General features: G+C 29.0%; 2 protein-coding genes across 3 annotated transcripts; both read right to left on the minus strand.

The window, feature by feature from the left end:
- Nucleotides 1–419: 419 nt before the first annotated feature.
- Nucleotides 420–5,595, minus strand: LOC123296871 (phytanoyl-CoA dioxygenase domain-containing protein 1). Its single transcript, XM_044878559.1, has 5 exons — nt 5,439–5,595; nt 1,812–1,955; nt 1,295–1,559; nt 844–1,089; nt 420–661 (listed from the first exon to the last, which is right to left on the minus strand). Exons 1-5 carry the CDS (start codon nt 5,457–5,459, stop codon nt 483–485), a joined length of 855 nt encoding a protein of 284 aa, XP_044734494.1. The 5' UTR covers nt 5,460–5,595; the 3' UTR covers nt 420–482.
- Nucleotides 5,596–5,754: 159 nt separating this feature from the next.
- On the minus strand, nt 5,755–23,311 carry LOC123296870 (major facilitator superfamily domain-containing protein 6). 2 transcript variants are annotated; one of them, XM_044878558.1, is made up of 8 exons: nt 23,120–23,311; nt 22,168–22,520; nt 21,090–21,519; nt 20,556–20,743; nt 20,130–20,349; nt 19,748–20,016; nt 18,577–18,772; nt 5,755–5,845 (listed from the first exon to the last, which is right to left on the minus strand). In XM_044878558.1, the coding sequence occupies exons 1-8, from the start codon at nt 23,175–23,177 to the stop codon at nt 5,823–5,825; spliced, it is 1,737 nt and encodes a 578-aa protein (XP_044734493.1). In that variant the 5' UTR covers nt 23,178–23,311; the 3' UTR covers nt 5,755–5,822. The 2 variants fall into 2 exon arrangements, with proteins under 2 accessions (XP_044734493.1, XP_044734492.1); XM_044878557.1 differs by lacking the exon at nt 5,755–5,845 and adding an exon at nt 16,350–16,547.
- Nucleotides 23,312–24,420: the final 1,109 nt, after the last annotated feature.

Raw genomic sequence — 24,420 nt, forward strand, 5'->3', positions numbered from 1 at the left:
AGTCGAAATACGTATTTATAAAATACAAAAAACTGATCTAGGAAATTGGGGCAAAAATCAAAATTTATTTCGACTAATTAATTGTCTAACTTTTGTGCATGTTTCTAAAAGAAGATAATCCACGGATCTAGTAATTATAATAGGGATGTAGTATAAAGTCCTACTTTAGACGAGGGGGGTACATCATTCAGGGGGAAGCAATGTGCCTACTTTTGATTGGTTGCGGCTCTCATTTGCGGGAAATTCGCCAAACACTTAATTGATAACAGATTTCACAAGTCATGAACCCTCAATTTCAATTATTTCTGAAAAAAACATAAGAATTCGGATAAAACAGATTATAGAAAGTTTAGTAAACAATGATCTTTATTGAAAAATATAAATGCATTTTTATATAACAATAAAAAATTCTTATTAATTACAAAGATTAATCTAAATAAAATTTATACAGAGCTAGTTTTAGATGTTGAAATTAGAGGTAGTTAATTATTTCTATATAGACTAGGAAAACTGTAATCGTTTGTTGGTTGTAGCCAGTTATCTGGTGAATACACGGTGTTTTGTTGTTCAATTACATGTAATGTGTATGCGTGCCGTGGCAAATTCGATTTATTGTTTTCACTTCGATGCACAACTAAACCATCTATCAGCACACAACTACCTAAAAACATAATTATTTACAATATTTTTAAATGAATTTACAACACAGAAATTTTGTACTCCGAGTGTTTTACATGCACTTATTACAGAGTCGGAATAAAGATTTTTGGCTTAAGGTAGTATGACAATATTTCAGTCGTACTAAAATTTCATTTTTAATTTAATTGATTTTTCAAAACTCACCTTTCTTGACTGGAACAGGAACAAAAGCACTTTTTTGGTAAATAGGTTCAGATCTATCATAAACTAGCAGTTCTTTTGACTCTTTATCTGGATTTCGAATAAAACGTCGATGTACACCACCGTTATGTGATCCAGGTATCATCCATAAACAACCATTTTCTAATGTTGCATCATCTAATGCAAACCAAAAACCAGTAAGGGCTAATGGTTCTGTGTATAAATAGGAGGCGTCTTGATGTGATTTTACTGAAAATAAATACATTTTTATTGAGAACAGTATGACACCCTGTAAGTCTTTTTTAAGTTGACATATGCTTGAAACTCGATAAATAAATTTAATCGAGGCAAATGCTTCAAAGAAAAAATGTTAGTTTCAAAAACACACATCTTATTATCATATCATGAAATCATCATATTATATGAAACTTTCTAAAAAATTAATTATAATTACCTTCACTTCCAACGCCAGGATTTTTATAAATATACATGCTTTGTGGAATAACAGGATCTTGGTATCCTAATTGAAAACATATTTCTTTAATTCGTTCATCGAAACTATACTTTCTAAATACAGGGTGCAGATAGTGTAGAGCATGTCCAACTTTATTTAATGCTAAACTTGAATCACACTTTAATTTACCATTTTCATCTAATGCGTCTGCCTCAAAAAAAATTCGTACTTTATCCGCGCTTTCTAGGAAATAATTTTTGGATGCCTAAAAAATGTTTTAAAATTAGTATAGTTCAAATTTGGGAGGTCCATAAAGTAAAGCCCTCTATAATTAATTAGTATAGTCCAGTTAAAATTATTAAAAAGTTGATTTTTAGGAAAAAGAAAAGGGGTTTTTAGAAAGAAGGTCGATTAAAAATATTTTAAAATTTCAGCTTTTTCATCGGAGTCAAGGTACATGTTATCTGTAAAAACCCTTCTTTCTACTAGATCTGAACCGAATATAGTAATTACTTACTTGTTCACTTTTAGTTGTGCTGAAAATTGTCCGTTCTGATTCATCCGGTAAATTTTTTGTGAATTCTTCGCCTGCATGGCGAAGTTCTTCTACTTCTGAGGCAGAGAAAAAATCTTCAATAATGGCATACCCATCATTTCGATACTGAAATAAATTTTAAATATTTTAAATAGATTAAATATCTATACTAAAATCCTTAAGGATTTTCACCTATCAAAAAATACTGAAACTTTCTAAAAGTTATTGCTTTTGATGAGTTTTGTTTGAAAGTGCTTAAGTTATTTGAAGAAAGTACGATTTTCTAAACAGATTCTTACTAAAATTTTCTTTTCTTTTTCTTAGTTAAATGCATTTGAAGAATTGTATGCATAAGATTACTCTCCTAGAAAGTTCTTATTAAAATTGTGTGATTTTCGCGTTGTTTACAAAAACGCATATATAAATCCGGCAGGTAACTGCTAGTATATAATTTATAGACTAGGAGGTTATTTGATAATTATATAGTTTACTATACTTAAAGTATAAATTCGTCACTGTGTCAATCGGTCGTTTGAGTGCATCAAATACATTTAGTTTAAAATAGATTTTCGAGTTCAAACTTTCAGGTAACTGCAATACTTCCTTCATTCCAAGCACCGTTGAAAAATTTCACCTAATTCATCGTACTCTCAAAAATAATAAATGATGAATACACTAATAGTGAGAATTCTTAGATGAAAAGAATATTTTTCAGATTTAATCTGAAAAATAAAGTAAGCAATTTGGCAAGCATATAAGTTTCGTTTATTTATTCAAATATGGGAACAGGTGAAATAATTTATCTCCCAAATTTAATAAAAACAAGTGAAAATAAACAATTGACTGATTTAATTATTGAAATACCATGTATAGACAGTTTTGATGACGCAATCGTTTGTTTTTCGACGTCACGTAAATAAAGAAAGAATTCCACTCTTAAATAGCCACACACACATAACTGATATTCCCATATTAATTCATACTACAAAATTTTCACCTAATTAGCGCCCTCGTGGGTAAACAGTGATGTTTACAAGAAAATGTTTCAAACAAAAGTTGTTTATTTTTTTATAAGGAACATTTTTTATTAACGAACAAATTACTGAGTTCTAGTTGGCGTTAAGTATAGGTGTGGCTTTTTCTGCAAGAAAACGAGAACGATTTTCACCCTCATTTAATCTCCTGTAGGTAAAGTAAGATAAATTATTTGGTTTTGTGAACTTTGGCCTATTTCAGACCTACAAAATGTTTATGTCAGCACAAGTTTTTTTTTACTAATTTGCTAATAAAGAACCCGTACTACATAAAGTATTATTATAAAATTTGGATTGCCAAAAACGTAGTTCTTTTTTTTTGAAAATTTTAGACACATTTTATTAACGAATAACGATGAGTCAGCGCTAACTCATAAATAAATAAACCTGTAGGTATGTATGTCTAATGTTCCCGAAATAGATTATTTTTATAAAAATGATTTCACCTAATACACTCTCAAATGCATTACGAGTTATACGATTCTAACGAACTAAACATTCAAAAATTAATGCTATCTCCCACATAGAATTTAAAAATATCATCATCTTTTAAATCTTTTTACAAAACGAAAGTAATTAAACTTTCACAACTTTTATATTTTATTTCTTATTTAAGTTGTAAATTTTACAAATTAATGCCTAATTAAATAAAATTTTGTTTTATATTCATTTTAATAGTTTTTACTTAAAAACAAGTTAATGTAATATTTTAATGTTTTAAGTATTGGATGTCACTCTTTCAGGGTGTCAATATCGTATCAGCGCATATAAAGAGCGAATAGGAAACCCGGATTTTATGGTTTTTCGGAATAAACTTTCCAAGCGAAGTTTTTTAAGGGTTCCATACCCGAAAAATTTGTCGGGGGTTTTTTCAATTTTGTAAATTTTACTTGTTAAGATACTTAACCGAAATTTGAACTTTAAACTCAGCCTGGGCCGATTCTTAATATTTTGCCTAGTGTCAGAGATGATCGATTTTCATAACAAAATTCGAATTTTTTTATTACTTTGGTCGCCACACTTTTGGTGTGTCCAAAGTTTTTTTACAATTAAATATTTAAATTAATATGCTTCAAGTTATTTAATAAAATAAAAGCTGCTCAGAATTGTCGAATTTATCTAAATATGAGATAAATAATCCAAAAACATCTTTTAACCCTTTTTATGTTGATATCGGTAGTCGGGAGAGATTACGCGATTTCGGGAATCTTCCGATAAAATCTGGAGAGGTGGCAGCCCTAGTTCTTTCTAATGACAATGTCAATCTTATTATTCAATTTTCTAAATCATATGAAAAAAAAAATCATCCGATTATATCAATCTTATTTTTTCTCAAACGAAATAATTTTTATCAAATATTTTTGTTCCTAAATAATATCAGAAATTTGGATTTTGTATAAACAATAAATAATAAACATATTTACTTATAACTAAATTAGATAATTTAAAAGTACAGTAGTTTTAGAATGTATATGATAACATTTTAAGAAAACAAAACTTGGTGGACATGAATTTTAGGAGCCAGGTCAATAATATAACACAATAGTACCTAGATGGCGAACCAATGGCACGCGACACAATATTTTGGGGACGTCACCGATCACAAAAATGTCACGTTGATACATAAAGGTTCACCACCCAGCGCCGGCTCTATCCCCAAATCAGGGTAGAGCGAGATCGTCTTTCGGCGTCTTTTTTTTCAAAAATTAATGTGTATTTCAATAATCAACACTTAAAATGTGTAAATCGATTTTCGCATTTGGCATTTTGTCGCCCCTTGCAACCTGGGGCCGAGAGTGCGGAACTTTCGGAACCTTGTAATCCGACAAATTACATATTAATTAAAAAGATAAGATTTCATTCATTTTATAATTTCAGTCACAAAGAATTCACGTATTTATAATAAATCTGCATTGTAATTACCGTTATAGTTATGTCGGATTAAACAGGGGCCGTAGTCAAAATCTCATCTTTTTTTTGCATTTTTTCCAAAATTTTTCTGTTTTTCATAAATTACGTAGGTAGCACAACTTTTTTTTGCTTGCAAAACGTAGTTTCGCACTACTTTAAGGGGTCACAATAACATACCCACTGAATAAGACTAGCATAGTAAGATAAACTCTTGTTTAGATTTTAAACCGTTGCATTATGAAATATCTGATATCGATTGTTGCTATGAAAACAATAACTTTCTTTCAGGCACTAACAATCTGTATTATTAACATTGTAATTGTTATCATTTATTTTTTTCTTTAATTTTAATTTGTTACTAACAATAAATAACAATAATAGTTTATTTATAGCAATAAATCTTAAGGGGACTGATACTCTCCCCCAATTAAAGGGAAGATAAAAAAAACTGAGCAGATATGTAGCGATGAATAATCTGCCTTTTTTTGCAACTAATTTCGATACAATTAGAGGGGAGATATAATACACCAAATTTCCCCAAAGTTACGACGGAAAGAAGCCGTTGTCCAGTTTGCACCAAGATTAAACTCTATTAAAAGCTGGGAGAGATAAGAGCAGATCCGATAAGAACAATATACGTATATAATTAAAAAATTGAACTTACATGAGATAATATATCATGCATTATAAAAATTCCAACAATAGGAGAATATCAACAGCCGTGTAATATGAAATTTCTAATTGAACTTGACACTTCACTTGTTCAACAGTAGTAATACTGAAGGAACTCTCACAGCTGATGTGTTTGTTTTCAAAATTAAATATCTTTCAAGTAAAATTACGATAAATATATACTACACACATGTTTAAGTTGTAATACTTGATCACTGATCAGTTTATTATTCATAAAACTATAAATTTCAAATGATTTAGATTTACCACATCATATCACACATGCATTCATGTGCTGTGATATGCTGAGTTCCCACACATTGATTGAACAAACAACATCAGCATCATTCTCAAAGAGGTTTACCGCCTTCTACCATCATTTTCTTGATGACTCCTCTCCTTTAAAAATAAAAAAAAACACGTATGTCAGCAAAAGGAATAATATATTACAATGTATTACTAATATACTTTACTAACAGTAACCCGCTCGCTTCGCTGGAAAATCTTAATGAAACCAAATTACTTTCTTTTTAAAATCGAAATTATCCAGCGAAGCGAGAGGATAAGGTGCCATTAATTAAGGAGCGGGTTAAAAAATCTCTACATGCTCTTATCGTTGGGGAGTGGGGAACCCATTCTTACGTAATATTTTGTAAATCGAAATTTAATATTAAAAATCTAGTTTACTTTCGAATGCCGAATGGGGTTTCCTTTATTCTATAATAGATACGGTAAAATCCGTCATTGAACATGATTTTTCACACGAGAAATTTTTGCAGTATCGCCCGTTTAAAGCATACTTCTAAACGTAAAAGTGCAGGTTGACGGTGGGTAATCCGGTAGGATAATGCTTAAATTAATTTTTTTGAACAAAAAAGTAATATTGACCGAAAATCTATCCATTTTCATCCATCAAAAAGTCTATGAAAATATCAGATTTTTAATATGTATAAAATTTTAATTTGTAGTGTAAAGCTTACTCAACAACATTCCGAAAAAATTTTGCAGGCGATTAAAGCCCAGCTTTGTTAAATATTGGAAAAAAAAGGTTTTAAATTTTTTTTATTCAATTATCTTCTTATTTGTAAATCGTCCTCATTGAATATTTATAAATTTAAATCAAGATAGCACATAAATCGTACGTGCTTTTAAAAAAATTGAAAATTCTTTAAGAATAATGTTCTTTTTTTAACAAAATTCCCTGAAAATTTAAAGTTTTCCACACATGTGACAAATTTTTAAGAAATTATTTCAAAATATAAATACTACACCATCGATAAAGCTATTTATGATAGATTAAATTGTCGTTCGCTTCAGATAATAATATTACATTGTTGCTAAATAACTTAATTGCACAGATTAAGTTATTAGATTATGTTAAGAACTTTTTTTTAATGACTGTAAAGTTTTTAATTACTAAGCTTAGTTTCTAATTACGTTAGGGCATTAGAGGAGAATGGGATAAATTGTCACATTAACGTCATCTAGATCAGACAAAATTAAAAGTAAAAAATTAATTGTTTTCTGTAAGCAGACTTGTGAAAATAAGATACAAAATAGCGTGATATTGAAAAAACTATTAGAAAAAATTGCTTTTTGAAATCGGGAGGTTTTTGAAATCGAATTTCCTAGATTAATTTTGTATTATAGAAATACGTATTTCGACTATCATGTAGTCATCATCAATATTAATTATTTGCACCACGAATTTAATGCAGACCGCCACCAAATTAGCAACGAGTAACATACACAATAAGAGTATAAATTTCGATTTTTGCCCCAATTTCCTAGATCAATTTTTTGTATTGTATTTTATAAATACGTATTTCGACTACCATGTAGTCATCATCAGTAAGAATTAGCTAATGATTACTCTTATTATGAATGTTACTCTTTGTTAATTTGGTGGCGGACTGCACCGTGCAAATTGGGGCAAAAATCGAAATTTATTTCGAAATATCCTAGAGTTCTCATTCATTATCTTCGATAATATTTATACAATAAGAGTAATTACCGTAAGCTAATTCATACTCATGATGGTTCTATGGTAATCGAAATACGAATCTTATATATTACAAAAATTGAACTAAGAAATTGGGACAAAATCGTAATTTAATTAGTAACGATATGATCAAATCGGGAGAAGTGGCAATTTTAATATTATTTAAAAAAACTTTCCATTAAATTGTATCCAAAATTTGTTCATACTAATTTAAACTGACAATCAATTGAATCAACTTGATTAAAACAATTAAATATTAATACTTTATAATAAAAGATAATACAGTTTTTTTATAATTTAGTAACATTGAGCGTCGTTATTTTTAAATTTCATACACATATATGGTTCACTAACAATATAGTCAAGGCTAACATGTGTGTATTTAACAATTTTGTATTTCATATCAAATTCCTTTCATGGAATAACGAATAATCGATTGATTATTGTTAAAATTAAAAATTGTGAAAAACAAAAATTTTTTTGAGTGTATTTGCTCAAAATATTATTTTTTACAGGAAATGGATTGCAAATTACGTACTTTTAATTCAACATTGAAAAACTGCCAAAAAGCATTTTGTTTGATAATGACAAGATGTATTTGAAATGACAATGAAAACATGATTGAATAAATAATGAGTTGAGGTAAGTAAATAAATCTTAAATGTATTTTATTCATTTATAAACTTCTTATTATAGACCGGGATTAAGTCTAAAATGTAGACAGAGATTCCTTTACCAACGATAAAGAATAAAAAACTACGCCCGTGAGATAAGAAGTACTTTCCCCGCTCAGTATGCGTTCATTACCGCACTGGGGTAATGCTCTTCAAATTACTTTCAAAATGTAAACTCATAACAAGTTATTATAGTAACTTTTTTAATTTATTTAAGTCATGACAAATTTTTCACATTTTAGAGGCGTAGATACAGTTCTGTAGATACGTAGATACAGTTTTGTTCGATATACGTGTGATAACGAATTATTAACATATTCAAAATTTCGCAGGCATATGTTAATAATTCTGTTAATGCTGCTATTTTCTTAATTCATCTATTGATAAATGGTAAGTAATCTGGTGGTCTAAATTGGAACTACTGAAAACGGTCCACTTCCTGTTTTATTTAGTACGGACTTATTATCGCCAATTGGCGAGTTGCGATTCCCAGTTATCAATAATTGAATAAACGTAAAAGGTTTTATAGGTGACTTAGGGAAAAATTTACTTATCTCTTAGTACAATAAAAGCTTATACCTACAGCTTTTAATTTAAGCTGCGCTCCTTTTAATTTAAGTCTTTCATTTTTAAGCTTTAAGTTCAATAGCGTTTATAAAATTCAAAATTATTCACATTTGCAGTTTTCTAAAAAAAAATTAACATATCTATTAACATTTTAAGCCACAGCCATCGAAACGAACGAGATCAGCTAGCCCATAGATCAATTGGTCTGTGAATTGTTTGGGGCTACTTCATGGAGGAATAAAACGAATAATTGACCTACCTTTAAATCAGTTGACATGATCTTACTGGTGGTTCCTTACAAACAATGGCATCCACGAGGTTAATGATATAGATCGCAGCGATAGTTCTAGGATATGGAAATATCCTAATAGAATATGGAAGAAGAAGAAGGTTAGTGTAAGATAGATACATACCAATGGTTTCTTAGGAAGAAAAAACTCCCAGCTATTTTTAGTCTCGTTTTCTCAGGTTCAACTGTAATTGAAGATATTCACAATAAATATTACCTTTCACTCCTCCTAAATCTCTTCCCCTCATATTTGGAGGGTAGAAATCTCTACCCTCCATATTTTATTACGGATTACTAATGCGTAGAGTAGTCGAGTAGTTTTCTAAAAAAAATTTTTTTAATGCTTAAGGTAGCACTTACGATATCGCGTAAATGTCATGTGTGCTAACATCATACAGAGTAAATTCAACAACGTTGCCGCTTGCACAATTCAGTTAAATGATACACCTTTTAAAATAACAAACCATACATTAAAACAATGTTTAAGACAAGGATGTTTTCCAGCAGACAATGATACCATGCTTTTGCAATCCATAAAATAAAAAAACATAAAAGGAATCGGCTAACTACGACCACTATGGGTAACAAATAAAAATTTAAAAAAAATTCATTTTTAAATATATAACTTTAATAAATTGTTCACATAAATAATAAACAAATAGAATTAATTAATAAAATAAAAGAAGAAATAATTGAGCACAACTAATAATAATTTATAGATTTATAATATAACATTGAGAATAAATACATAAATCATTTTTGAGACATTAACTAACTACATTATAATTAATCACAATTAACAATAACCAAATTCAATACACACTACTACAAAACATAACTGACTACAGTAAAAGAGTTTGTGATCGATCATTATAAGTGCTTGTTAAAGGCCGCATTCGAATTACAAGCTTAGATCGAAGTTAACTTTGAATTCGTATTATTAAGCCATTTCCAATAGTGAAAATATTAGCCAATATATAGAATGGCCCATTTTAATCTCTCCAGCTTTAAATAAAAGTTCGCAGATACAACTTAATTCAACCACTCAGGTAAGTTTGGCCAAAATATAATCCTAATAATATAGGGTGGATCATTTTAATCTATTATGGCTAATAGCACGTCTTGTGGTTAATCAATCAAAAAATAACTTAAACAAAAGTTGTAGAAAATAAAATAAACAATATCATAAATAATCAAATTATATCACAAACACTTTTACTCAATTTAAACTAAAACCATTTCAACAACTACGTAAATATATTGATCATTATTAATTTACTTCATTTTACTTTTCAATAAATAATTTTTATTTTTATTTTACTATATCACATCATTTGTCATAAAAATTTATGTTCAAAGTAAAATGAAAAATGTGTTTATCATATGACATTAAATAGTCGCTTCAAGTGAATACGGCTTGTAATTAATTTCGAAGATAAATTCAATTCGATTTATCCACTTATGAATTTAGACTATTTAATTTCAAAATAGTACAGTAGAAGATATTGCAAATATTGGCTAAATGTTTAAAACCCGCTCAATTTTTGCTAAAACTTGGTGGAATATCTTTCTTATGTGTCAAATGTCAAACGTAAACAGCGTGTAAGTTGCCCAAATTGTTCTATTTGTTAATAAACAATAAATTGTTAATTACTTGGAACGATCCATGTACAAGTTGACTTAAAAAATTAATAAATATGCAACTTGTAATGCAAGTTGCATATTTATTAATTTTTTAAATCAACTTGTACAGGGATCGTTTCATTTAATTAATAATTTATTGTTTATTAACAAATAGAAGCATTTTCGCAATTAACTCTCGAGAAGTAAACTAAGATTTACGAATGATAATTGACACCTAAGGAACACATTCCACCAGATTTTAGCAAAAAATGAGCCCCTTATCTCATTTTCCATCATCTTTTATGTCTTTGACTGTACTAAAAGAACATCTCACTTTTACATGCAATTAAGAATACTAATCATATATTACTTTTCAAATTTCTTTTTAAATTTTCTTATTTTAAAATTCATAAAATGTAATATCATCTCACCCACGCACACAGGTTAATAAATAACAGGCTGATGGAATAAATTGACGATATATGAAGATTCGTTCTCCAGCCATACATAAACAATGGATAGATGACAGATGAAATGAATTAATTGTCATCTATGAACACAATTGATATTTTAAGTGAAGTATGTACTATTTGTTTACATTATTTATAAATTATTATATTTGTTATTACCGAATAAGTATAACTTCTTACGAGCGTATATAAGTAACATCCTTTTTTGTTCGGTATAAGTTTTTCAAACTAGGACATGTCAAGCCGAACACTCAGAATTGTTATTCATGGTAAGTAACCTGGTGGTCTAAATTGGAACTACTGAAAACCGGTGTGCTCAATTTTTTTTAAATAGTACGAATTATTATCGCCAGTTGGCGGGGTTGAAACTCCCAGTTATCAATAAGTGTATATAACAAAGCTGCCATTTAGATTTAGCTTTGTTTAAAATTTTACAGTTAGCCCTTGTGCGTCATAATGTGCGATTTTGGTTTGTATATTTTTAATTTTAGCTAAATTAAAATTTGAAAAGTAATCAAATAATAAAAAGAAATCTAAAAAAAATAATCAAGGAAAAAAAAACACACAAAAATATGTCTTGGTTAACAAAAAAAAAAAAAAATTATAAGTTACATTCGAAACATCTTACTCTTATCAAGTCTTTGGTAATGTTGTGTTTTTTTTTATATAGTGATGGGAAAAAGTTCGGAACCTTAAATTACTCTCAAACGATTCAAGCTAGAGGGCTGAAATTTATGAGTTGAAGGTGAGATCGTTTAACGACCTTGGCGTGTTTGTTTTAATGTAACAAAAAACTACTAACACCAAAAAAACGATTCAAAACCCATACAGAAGTTGCGTGAGCAGTATCGTCGTTAAACAATTCATGTTATGTACTGAACTTTTCCCCATCACTATTTGTTTATTACTAAAACTTCTTATGCAATCTTCAATTTTATATATAATAAACTCGATTCACAAAATAGTATCATATCTTGATACGATCTCAATTTGCTCTTGATTCGATAAATTTAGTTATGCTTTCGAACCAAAATAACTTTATTTGAGTCTCGAGAAACGTGAAACTAAATATGGCTGATAGCTTAATTCGATCCTTTCTTATTAATTTCATATTGTTGAACAAAAATTTGATACTTATATTTATATAAAACTTCAAAATATTTCAATAAATGTTTTTATTTTAATTTAGGACACTATGTCATTCAAAAACTGTAAATCCCGATTTAAGCTTTCTTCAATTCCCAAAGTACAGTAGCACTTATTTATGATAACATATGATACACTTCGTTTTGTCTTTGCATTCAATGAAAAAAATCAGCTGAGTCTCCCAAATATGGTTTAGCATTAAAGTTTCACCAAGTTTCATAAACGTTCAATATATATCAACCAGAATCGCTTGCATAAGAAGTTTATAGTTTATTGAGTGCACCACATATTCATAGTTTAAGTTTTTTCTAATTAATTGGTAAGTAAAAAAAATTCTTTATGTCAATATTCTAATTCTAAACCCCTAATAAATAAAAATATATATATTTACAACATATAATTGGTATATATCCTGATATTCTAAGGCACCCATTCAATTAATTATATTTTTTTTATATAAATACTCAAATTCCTCAATTATAATTTTAAAAAAAAGTACGGAATGGTTCATAACGTAAAGAAAACAAGATGATCTGGTATGAGAATTATAATATTCATACTTCCATTATTTTTATTCTACGCATAACTGATATTGCGCTTACTAAACTTAGCACGTCATATTCACAGAAGGTGCACACTGACTAGCCTTGTTTTCTTTACGCCATTTTATTGTATGGTATAGAGCAGGCACTAGAAGATATTCATTTAGTGCGATTGGAGGAGTAGGTATGTTATGACAGTTTTGGGACAATTTATATTCTTATTCCCTATAAAAAAAATTGACTTTGAGGTGGGTAAGAAGGTAAGTAGTTAGTTCAGTTGAGCGCTAAAAATTTGAGCTACCACAACGCTGGAGGGAGCAAGAGTGTGTGGTTTAGATGAGGAATAAAATTAGGTAACTATCCAATGTCGGCGCAAGACGCGAGCCCCCTATTAAAGTGTTAAATTGCGATGAAACGTAAAAAAATTTCAGATTTGTTTTTTCATAGCGAGCAAAATATCATCAACATCGCAGCTATAAATTTCCTTCCCTTATTCCTTTGAAAGTTTCTGCTGCACTCATATTACAATCATATTCCCGGTATCGCACTAAACAAATTGTTTATCTTTGACTCTAATGACTGATTTATAAGTATAAAATAAATATTGAGATCATTAAATTTTATATACAGAAAATTTTTGTTCATTTGCTGCTATTAACAATGAAATAATTTTAAATAGACAGAGCCATGTCGAAACTAATCTCGATCAAAATGTGCGTAACTCATCCCCACTACGAATTTTCTGAAGAAACGATTATTTATTTTCATTGAAAAATGCTAATACGAGACATGCTAATTGCCAGCCGGCGAAGACTACGAATTAAATGCGAAGATAGCGATTAGACTGAAATAAAATGCGAAGACCACAACGTTTGGGGTACATTTAGGTGTACTTGCCTCTAATAAAATTAAAGTAAGGAAAAAATAATAAATACATTTCGTCCACTTCGTGTTTGTTTCTGAGGGATAGTATAACAAGGAATTAGCTAACAATGTATGCACAAAGACTTTTGATACAATAATTAAAGTTCCATGCCACAAAGTTCAAATTTTAGAATTTGAAATGTGAACTTGAATCGATTTAGCATCTTTTAGCACTGTCTAGTAGGAATTTTTGAAGAGCATTGGTTACAAGATTATTTCCATATAAAATGCCATTAAAAAAATCAACTTGCAATCACATGACCAGACTCCGATTGTTATTTAGTATTAAATGTAAATTTTGGAATAGAAAAGTCATTAAGGACAAAATAAAATAAAATAAATAGTTAAGGAATGTTTTGTCAAGGATAATTGTTCTTAGATTTAACGTTAAAATCTTCAAGATATTTCTCCTAAGTCAAATTGATCAATATGAATCATATATAGGGTGGACCATTTTAATCTATACACCTAAATATCTTTTTTTGTAGTTAACCAATCAAAAAATAACTTAAACAAAAGTTTCAGAGTTTGATGGAAGGCACCATGTTCTGACATCAGATTGTAGCCAATTTAGATCCTAAAAGGTAAGAGATAGAATAACACTTTAAATTAGAAAAGATCAACTTCCTTATGTGTTATCCTATACCTTACTTTTTAGGATCTAAGTTGATTATTAAATCAACCCGGGGAATCTGATGTCGGAACAAAAATTACAAAACGAGCTATTATTATCATAATAGATTAAAATGGTCCACCCTGGTATGAGCCCCCAATTTTATGGTATAAAAAATGAACTCAAAAGTATTGATAGCTCGTTACCTATAAATGGAAAGTTTTTATAAATTGTAAAATTTAAAGGAACTTTTAAAGCATCATACTCGTTGTCGTATGTTTATAAAAAGTAATTTTTTCTAATAAATTTAAAATTAAATGGTAAGTACTCTTAAACCGCCTTTTCAATAATCAAATTTATTTATTTAAATCTGATCATTGAGAACGAAACTTTAATAACGTATAAAATATATTATTTATTATAAGTACCTTAAAATTATTAACGTTTTCATTTTGTTGCAATGTATTCGTCATTTTTTTTTATTTGCTACACTTAGAGATATGATTAAGGCAGATTAAATTTTTAAGTGCGATCGACATCTCTAAAACCTTTCAAATATATCAAAATCTATTTTATCATATTATAGCGACAATGAAAGAAAATTTCAATACATAATTTAAAAAAACAGGGCAAAGAGTTAAATTTAAATCACTTCTCGAAAAAAAATCCCATGGTTAACTGAATTAGGAAAGTTTTAATAATATTTCAAAATCGTTTGCATTTTATTTATAAAAATAAAATGTATAGTCCTCAATGGAAAACCCTATTGATAGTGTTGAATATTCAGTCATTTTTATCTAAAACTAACTCTCTTAAAGAATCCTCCTCTCAAAGAAAAAAAAATGAAAATTGAAGATTCAACCAACACTTACGCGTTGTAAAATTTGATATAGAATTTTCTGTATATGTGAAATCTAAAGAAAATTGGCGCTAATTGAGTTGTTGAACAAAAATGGAAAAATCGCATATAAGTTTTATAACAAAACTTTTCAAAAGAGAAACAAAAACGCTCGTAGAAAAAATAGTCCAAATTTTGATTATTGACAAGATGGCTGCTTTCAAAAAAAAAAGTTTACTACTTCAAAGTTGTCTAAAAATAATTTTTAGAATTCTTATTCCTTCGATGAATACCCGGGAATACCTGGGGATAATACCTGGTGCTAACCAACTTTGAAAACGCTGTTTCGAGAAAAACGCGTTTAAAGTTTAAAAAGACGTTTACATTCAGCTAAAATTTGTTTTAATGCGTTTTTCTTCGTAAATATTTCTCGAAACAACTTGAAATTTTCAGAGAATATACTTAAATATAATAGGTTGGCTGATAAGTCCCCGGTCTGACACATAAATGGCGTCGCTAGTATTAAATGCATATTATTTTTATATAGTACCAACCTTCAAATGATTCGTGTCAAAATTTGACGTCTGTAAGTCAATTAGTTTGTGAGATAGAGCGTCTTTTGTGAAGCAACTTTTGTTATTGTGAAAAAAATGGAAAAAAAGGAATTTCGTGTTTTGATAAAATACTGTTTTCTGAAGGGAAAAAATACAGTGGAAGCAAAAACTTGGCTTGATAATGAGTTTCCGGACTCTGTATTTTTTCCCTTCAGAAAACAGTATTTTATCAAAACACGAAATTCCATTTTTTCCATTTTTTTCACAATAACAAAAGTTGCTTCACAAAAGACGCTCTATCTCACAAACTAATTGACTTACAGACGTCAAATTTTGACACGAATCATTTGAAGGTTGGTACTATATAAAAATAATATGCATTTAATACTAGCGACGCCATTTATGTGTCAGACCGGGGACTTATCAGCCAACCTGTTATGTACATTCCGGAAATGCAAAAAAAATAGATTCTTTGAAATTTCTAACTGGATATAACTAACTCCTTAATTATACACAAGTTTTTAATTTTTTATTCAACAACCCAATTTTATGTGTCAAAAATGGTGACACGTAAGTGATAGTGCATCATTAGAAATTAAATAACAACTCTGAAAATTAATTTAAAATCTGCTAAAATTATAAATAACATCAAAGCACCATATTGAATTCCACTTTCCATATAAATTATGTAAATATAAATAAGTGTTTGGATTCTATGTAAAAACATCTGTTAACTTATGATAATGATTACTATTAGATTTATTAACTTCAACAAGTTGAATATCCTGTTGATCGTCGATTATATGCTGGGTGTCAGTGTCAGGTGGTGTTGCATAACGTGCTTGAACTATATTATAATCTGTTGAGTATGTAAAAATATATTTCAAAAAAATTTCCCAATACACCTTTTTTTATTTTAAAGTACATATGCTTTTTGGTTTTACATTTTTAATTAATGCTATAAGTACACTTAATTTTTTAATTGTAATCAATTTTAAGAAACAATCAAATATATTTCATTTACATAGCGTGAATATATTAAATTATAACTAGCTCGACGCCTCGTGCGGAAATAATAGTATTTCTAGAAATTTCCCTATCCCTATTCTTATATAGTGTGTCCCCGGATAGAGGTAACTATACTTGTAAATTTCCTTATTTTGCATTTTAAGAATTAAAGTCATTCTTTATAAGAAGTTTTGCTTATTCTGAAAAGTATGTAGGTATATTTAAAACTTCTTAATAATGTACAGGGTAGCCAAAAATTTGGAATCACTATTTTTATTTTTGGTAAACTACTAATTAACTGTATTTCTTGATCCTTTACGTCGTGTAATTAATCGTATACCACTTGGATCGAATATGAAACATTCCCAGACCTTGTTCATCAATAATACTAAATATGGAATTTAAATTTTCAACCTATAACAAACTATTTTCAAGGTTTGGCTGTATTCATGTTTAATTTTAATAGCCAAGCGCATATCCATAATTATTTGGACATTCATAATCCAGTAGCACATTTTAAACACTATGGAATAATTTATTGAATATATTTGATTGTAACTTTGAAAAAGGAACTAAAAATATGTATTTAATACTGTAAATGTAAATATCACTTATACGTTAAATATTGCTATCCGATATGATAGGAAACAAATTGTGTATGTTTAATCATTTAAAAGTTTATATCACTGTTCTATCTCATCGAAACAATGGGATTTTAATGCTAAGAAAGAGTCTATCTAGCGATAGAAAAAATAACTTTAAGTGTTACCTCGAATAGATATATATTTAACGGTAGCAGTTTTTGACAAAAAAAAATTTTTATTATATAAAACATTAAAATAATTGTTTTTATTTTAATTTGGATCACTATGTCGTTTGTAGTGTGGCAATGTGCAATTGTTAAAAAAAAACTAAATCGCGACTTAACTATATTTACAAAATTTATATAAGAACACAAACTACAAACTTTATATGAGAAACTAAGAAAACTATCACAATTATAAAAGACTCTAACAGGTATGGTTTGCATTTTTGTTACTCGAGTCTCTAATGACCTAGCGTTAAAATCCCATAATTTATATTTGATCTCTCTCATCACAACCTAGTTTGCAATTTGTTTGCCTTGTCTTGGTAAAACGGTGTCTCTTAAAAGATTTTTATCCTGTTTTAAACTCTATCACTGTATTATACAGAAGTATAGAATCTAAAATAAAATAAGAACCGTTTTAGGGATACACTCTTTTACCAAATAGAAGATATATGAATAGATGTTCGAAAAATTTATGTACAAAATTTAAGACGTGATAGAATCCATCAAAATAATTATCAAAAATTTATAAGAAATTATAGAATTCATTTAGAATTTAAACTAAAAAAAAATCTGTGTAGTACTTATTTCATGGATAATGGATGAATCCCAAGTCAACAAATTTTTGTACACACCATTTTTTCAAACTTCTAATTTAAATTAAATTTAAATGGCACCTTTTCTCAATGTAATTTGCGTAATTTTACTATGTTTTGAATAAGAAACTCCTGTTGAAAAATGTTTTATAACAATTTAAAAAATGTATGTATCATCCTAATATTATAATTTTCGTCAGACTGTAAACTGATTCAAGGTCAAAAACGATCCCAACCCGTGCTAACTTAACCCAAACCAACTAAACATAGAATACGTTAATAGTTGCTGAGTTAGCGCTAGTTAGAGTATTTTTTTGTAACAAGTTTACAATCTGACGGAAATAACAATTTTACGTTAACATATGTCTACAATTCTAAATAAAATTGACTAATAAAGCTTTGTAAAGCTTTGAGTTGACTAAAATATAAAAAAAAAAAAAAACAAATAAAGACAATAACAACATTTGATTACATACCTTTATCATCGATAGTTGGTACATATCGACCATTACGTTTGATTAACATTTGTACAATGATGTGTATTACTAATACAACAAAACAACCAATACCAAAATAACGGAATGTTTGAGCACCACCAATCACATCCAAACATTTACCAGCAATTAAACTACCAAGTGCAACACCTATCTCAAACACGGCACTTACTAAACCCTAAAATCATTAAATATATATCTTATCTATACAACAACACCCTGTTTTATATCATTGTCGCAGTCAACTGGCTTAATTACCCGTTCAATTAACAGCCTAGCCTTTTTACTAAATGGCCCCGTTCAACTAATGACCTGAAGGATATTCAAATGACTTGAATTGATAATATTTAACTACTTGACTAGCCTAGTCATTAAAAAATTAAGTTCAACTTCTTCCTCTTGTCACTGGAAACTTACACACTGTCAATATGACGTCGGTAAGCAACAATATCGTTGGTGTTTTTTACAGTTTGATTGTGATTAAGCAAAAATCAGTACGTTGGAAGAGTGTAGTGACAAAAAATTGAAACTAAGTATTATTTAAAACTGGTTTTCGCGGCAAGAATTGCAGTACTAAGATACAAACTATAATGACAAAATTTTAGAGAATCAATTTCTTTGGAGATGGTGTAGCAAGTCAGACATCTTTTATGTAAGCCTGCTGTGAATCAGTGTCGCAATAATCGATTTGCTTGTTTTAAAAACAAAGTTCTTTGCGGATCCAAATGCCATAGAAGATTAAGTTTCGCTAACCGGCTCAGTAGTCGTGCGAATTATTGTAAATGACCCTAAAATTGTCTGGTTTCTTGTAAAATGCTCTCCATAAACCTGCTCTTAGCTAACATTTTACCTACGTAAAACTAGAACACCTCCAGTTCCATCATAAAATTCGTTAAGATTTCTAAACTAATGTCAAACAAGGCTATTTTCTATTTTAACCATTATAATAAAAACATAGAGCAAGGTGGCTTTTTCAAAATTGATATAAAATCATTCCCTCCTCTTTCCGCTACCACCAAAATGTCGACCAAGAAAATTTGTACATATTTCGAGGTACAAACAAACATTAGACACGTAAATTGGCATTACTTTCTAATATTGGTTGGGAAAGAACCTGAAAAGACTTTTTATCCATAATAATAAAGAATATTACCTGTATTGTTGTCTCTGTACCCAATGGTGCTACAATACTAGCATATGATGCCATAGTTGCATAAAACACACCATACGATAGACCATGTAACAATTCCACTGGTAAGGCAAACCATGGTGATGTTAATGTAGAATACAATATTAAACGTGTACCCAAACCAATTAAAACTAAATTCATTGTATTGATATGACCCAATTTTTTTAATATAAAACTAGATAAAAAGAAGAATGGTAATTCACCGCCAAAACATTGTATACCCATTAATAGACCTGTAACGAAAAATACAAGCAACACATAAACAAACAAACGAGTTACCCAAGATTCCAATTTCGGTTCGTAGCCGATAGAGATGCCTTATTTTAAGAAAAAAGTGAACACACACCTTCTAATGTTTTCATATGATCAGTATTTTCTTGTGTATAGCCCATTGACTTATTTCTACTTTCATTAAGTTCTTCTAAGTACCAAAATAAAAAGTTCCAAACAAGACCCGTACACATTCCAATACATACACACCATATTAAAAATACAAAAACACGTATTTCTGTTATTAATTTACCAACATCATGTAATATCGAAACGGATAATGTTGTTTGATTATACTGAAAGAAAAAATGAACAAAATTAAGGTAGTATAGCAGTATCGAGGGTCACAGTTAAGTATTTTTTGTTCCTTATCGCACGTTCTAATTTGTTTGCTGGTTGAGAGTTAAAACCAAAAAGAGTGCAGCAAATAAAAACGACCCCATAAACCGACATGTAAGTTGCCAACAAGATAAATCTTTGAATCAATCAATTTTTCACTTACTTGTAACTTAAGCGATGAAAGAACGTCGAAAAACACCATTATTATCATTATGTAAAATACAATAGAATAATTTTTCTTGATTGCACCATGACTTATATAGTCAACGAGAAATCCAGCTGATAAAGCTAATAAACCCCATCCAATGGATCCCCATAAACGTTGATATCCATATAAATGTGGTTTAGAATCTGAAATTAGAAATAATTATTCATTTATTGTCATTTACAACAAAAATATTGGTTAAAAGCGAGTCGAGTTCGCATAATCATCTTATACAGGGTGTCCTTTTTAATCTATTATGGCTTTAAGCTCGTTTGGTAGTTAACCAATCAAAAGTTGCAAAGTTTGATGGGGTACATCATGCTCTGACATCAGATTGAATCTAGTAGCCAACTCTTTTTTGATATCACAACGGACCCATGGTTTAAGTGTGTCCCGACCCAGGACAGCCTCACTAACCTAACCTAAGTTCTGTTATATCATCGACAATCTAGTGAATATTCAAATATCTATGGTCCAAAAAGATAACATTACCTAACATTTCAAAACAAACTGCATCACCAACACTAACCACAACGGCCATACCAATCCAACTCAATGCTAGCAAAACAAAGAATATCCAATATTTATAATCTTTAAATTCATTTTTATCACTAGCATCCAATAATTCATTAACCAATTGTAAATCGCATGTAGTTTCACAATCCATACTCATATGTCGACTTACATTCTTATCATCTTTTAACGGACAAAAAGGTGTATGCATAGAATCATCAGAAAATTGTGTCTGGGTCACACGATAATATACACACGAATCAAGTTGTACCGATAAACTAATCGGTGATAAAGTAGTGAACGTAAATGTATGTGGTACGTTCGTATGTGTACTTTCACAATATTTCGTACTATTCCAATATTCACATATTGTATCCCATTTTGTTGTATCGTCCATTTTGCATTTTAACTGGGAAAAAAAAGTAAACCTGCGTTATTTGCAATAACAATTTAACGCATTTTATCGTAATTGTTTCTCTACAGTATTGTAAAAAAGTTTTGGTTTATTGCACGGTACATACATGTAAACCAAACACATGCTTTGTAGTCAAATAATGTGTTATTTTTAGCTTTACAATACCACGAAACTACAAAAATATATAATATATTGTGTGCAAGTGCTGTTTATAAATTTGATAATATACATATCGCTCTTCAATCATCAATACTCTAACTATAGTCGTCTCTGTGCGTCAAATGATGGATTTCGATGAACTTATAATTAAATTAAAATTTTGTTTTTATATCATCGACAACCTTATATTTTTATGGTATAATTATAAACTACAAGATTGTCTAAATATTTTAGATAGTTTTTTATCACACTCTTTAGATTTTTTGATATAGAAATATCCAATTGAAAAGGATAACCTATATGATTCATCATTTTTTCAGCCAACTTTGAACGATAATATAATAATAAAAAGCCCGATGACCTAGGAATTTTGTTGTAATTTTTGGAAACTTTGTTAATCAAAAAATGTATTTATAAAATTTCATTGAAATCCCTCGTATTATTCAATCCTATCTCCTTAATTTTCGGATAATAAAAATTTACCTGACACTTCATAGTTGTATTCTGATTTTTGATAAAAATTTCTTTTTCTAATTGTTTATTTAAATTATTCGAGCATAATTCAAATTCTGAATCATGCCCCCCACATTCAAATTCGGTATGTACTGCAGGTTTTTCTGGTATAAACATAATTCCAAAAAATGCTACTGCGGTTAATACTTGAAAAAATAAGAAAATACTCTTTTGCATTTTATATCGATCAGCCAGCGCACCAAATCCAGTTTTTGCAAACATTCCAAATACAGGTAAACATGTGTATATTAATCCAATTGCTCCCGCAGAAAATCCAAATTGTTTTCCCAATGTGGGCATAAACGGTACAACAGGCCCAGTTGCTAAAATCGAAGCAAACTTATGAAAAATAGTTTTTCTTGAAAAAACCAGCTACAATCTTGACAATTGTCCCAAAGCCAAAGCCAGAGATCCATAGGCACAATATATGTTTGTTATAGACGTTTTTTATAGTAATCACGTCGCCCATGTGCCCTGTATGGTCGTCCTTTTACAAGAAACTTGTTTACCTGTTTTTAATTTTTCTGGCCCCATAATTATCATTTCAATTTTTTCAATATTTTTTCCCTTAGTTGATGATGCCCCATAAGAACGTACTCCGCGTACCCTGTATGTAATCCGGCCCTGTATTATCTAATTTGATATTATTATTTCCGAAAGACAATGAAAATAGAAAATTTTTACTTATCGTCATTTTTATTTAAAAAACGAAACGAAATTGGTTGAAAATTTTTAAACATCTTAAAGCAAGAGACTATAGACCAAAATTTGATGGGGAAAATACTTGGATTATTTTACGAGGGCTATCCACAAAGAGTGGACAAAAAAGTAGTGTTCCAAATTTACAATGATGGTCCAATTTTACCCAGAATAATTATTTTAATACTAGTGCATTAAATTATACATATTTTAATAAACTTACCAGCATTAAAAAAGAAATAATGTGCCTTTAATGGTATTAATTTTTTATGTATGTGCATTTTTAATTATTTTCACAGTTTTTCTCTATTGGAAAATTGACCTATTTTAAATATTACAAAATAATTACGATTTTATTTAAAGCTTCCAAACTTATAATCGAAATCATTAATAAATTTTTCCTGTTTAATGTAAAAAAAAAAAAAAGAAATTGAGAACAGATTCCAATTTTGTAAGAAATAAATAAACCACGCGATTATGAACCTTATTTATATATTCATTTAAAAATAATATTTGGTAAAAAAGTCGCATGCACTTTGGTCTGAAATGACAAGAAAATTGTCAACAGACCGATAAAAAAACTTTTAAAATTCAAATGTTCCTAAAAATACTAGGTCCGTTTTAATCGGCGTGAGTGAAATACCAAATGTCATTTTAAACTATTTGAAGTGAGATAAAAATCAAGAATTAAAAAAGTATTAAAACAAACCTTTTATTAATATTTGGCGGGAATCTACTAATTGCTTAGTTTGTCCTGAAATACATTAATTTTTTTAGTTTTTAAGCAAAAAAACTTTCCAGTTTAAACGTCACTTAAGGTTGTTGTCTACCTATGGGTATAGGGTTCGAAAATTTTTGATTTTTTTATACTTATTGAGGAAATAATACAATTACCAAAAAAATTTCAAATCGAGCATGACTGTCTCTAACTCGAAATAATTTTCGTTTTTAATTTTATTTTCAAAAAACTATCTGAACATTGATGTTGTTGTTCTGAGTTTAAAAAAAAATTATTCACCGTTTCATTATTGAGATATTATAATTACCCAAATTAATAGCTATTGTTGAACAGAAACGGCTATAGTTATATAGTATTAGTCGTAATTGGAAGGAGATATCTATAATAACACAAGAATCGATACAGAATATGTATTATGAGAAACAGTTGCGTTGGACATTAGCGTTGCGTATAAATAATATGTTTCAATTGCTGTGTTAATATAGATATCTCTCTTCAACGTCCATATGATAACTAGGAGTTGTAACCCGCCAACTGGCGATAATAATTCGTACTAATGAAAACAGGCACTGGACCCTTTTCATAGTTTTTTTCTTTTTTTATAACAAACTATTATGAATGCCGTTAAAAATTTTTTAAGCTTTCTTAGGCCAATTATTTAACATGAAGTGATTTAAACGCAAATTTACTAAATTTCAAAAATATTTTTACTTTATATCCAGACAAATATGAAGTTTTGGCTATATTTTTGTTAGATTTTTTACAAAACATAATACACAACTTTA

Source organism: Chrysoperla carnea, chromosome 3 (genome assembly GCF_905475395.1).
Source record: "Chrysoperla carnea chromosome 3, inChrCarn1.1, whole genome shotgun sequence".
NCBI classification, from domain to species: Eukaryota; Metazoa; Arthropoda; class Insecta; order Neuroptera; family Chrysopidae; genus Chrysoperla; species Chrysoperla carnea.

Coding starts and splice junctions, on each gene's coding strand:
- LOC123296871 (XM_044878559.1), bottom strand. CDS start 5,459: ATGCATGATATATTATCTCAT. Junction 1,560..1,811: donor GCACAACTAAAAGTGAACAA/GTAAGTAATTAC, acceptor AACATTTTTTAG/GCATCCAAAAATTATTTCCT. Junction 662..843: donor TCCTGTTCCAGTCAAGAAAG/GTGAGTTTTGAA, acceptor TTATGTTTTTAG/GTAGTTGTGTGCTGATAGAT.
- LOC123296870 (XM_044878557.1), bottom strand. CDS start 23,177: ATGCACATACATAAAAAATTAATACCATTAAAGGCACATTATTTCTTT. Junction 21,520..22,167: donor ATACAACTATGAAGTGTCAG/GTAAATTTTTAT, acceptor TTTTTTTCCCAG/TTAAAATGCAAAATGGACGA. Junction 20,744..21,089: donor AGTTTGTTTTGAAATGTTAG/GTAATGTTATCT, acceptor TTCTAATTTCAG/ATTCTAAACCACATTTATAT.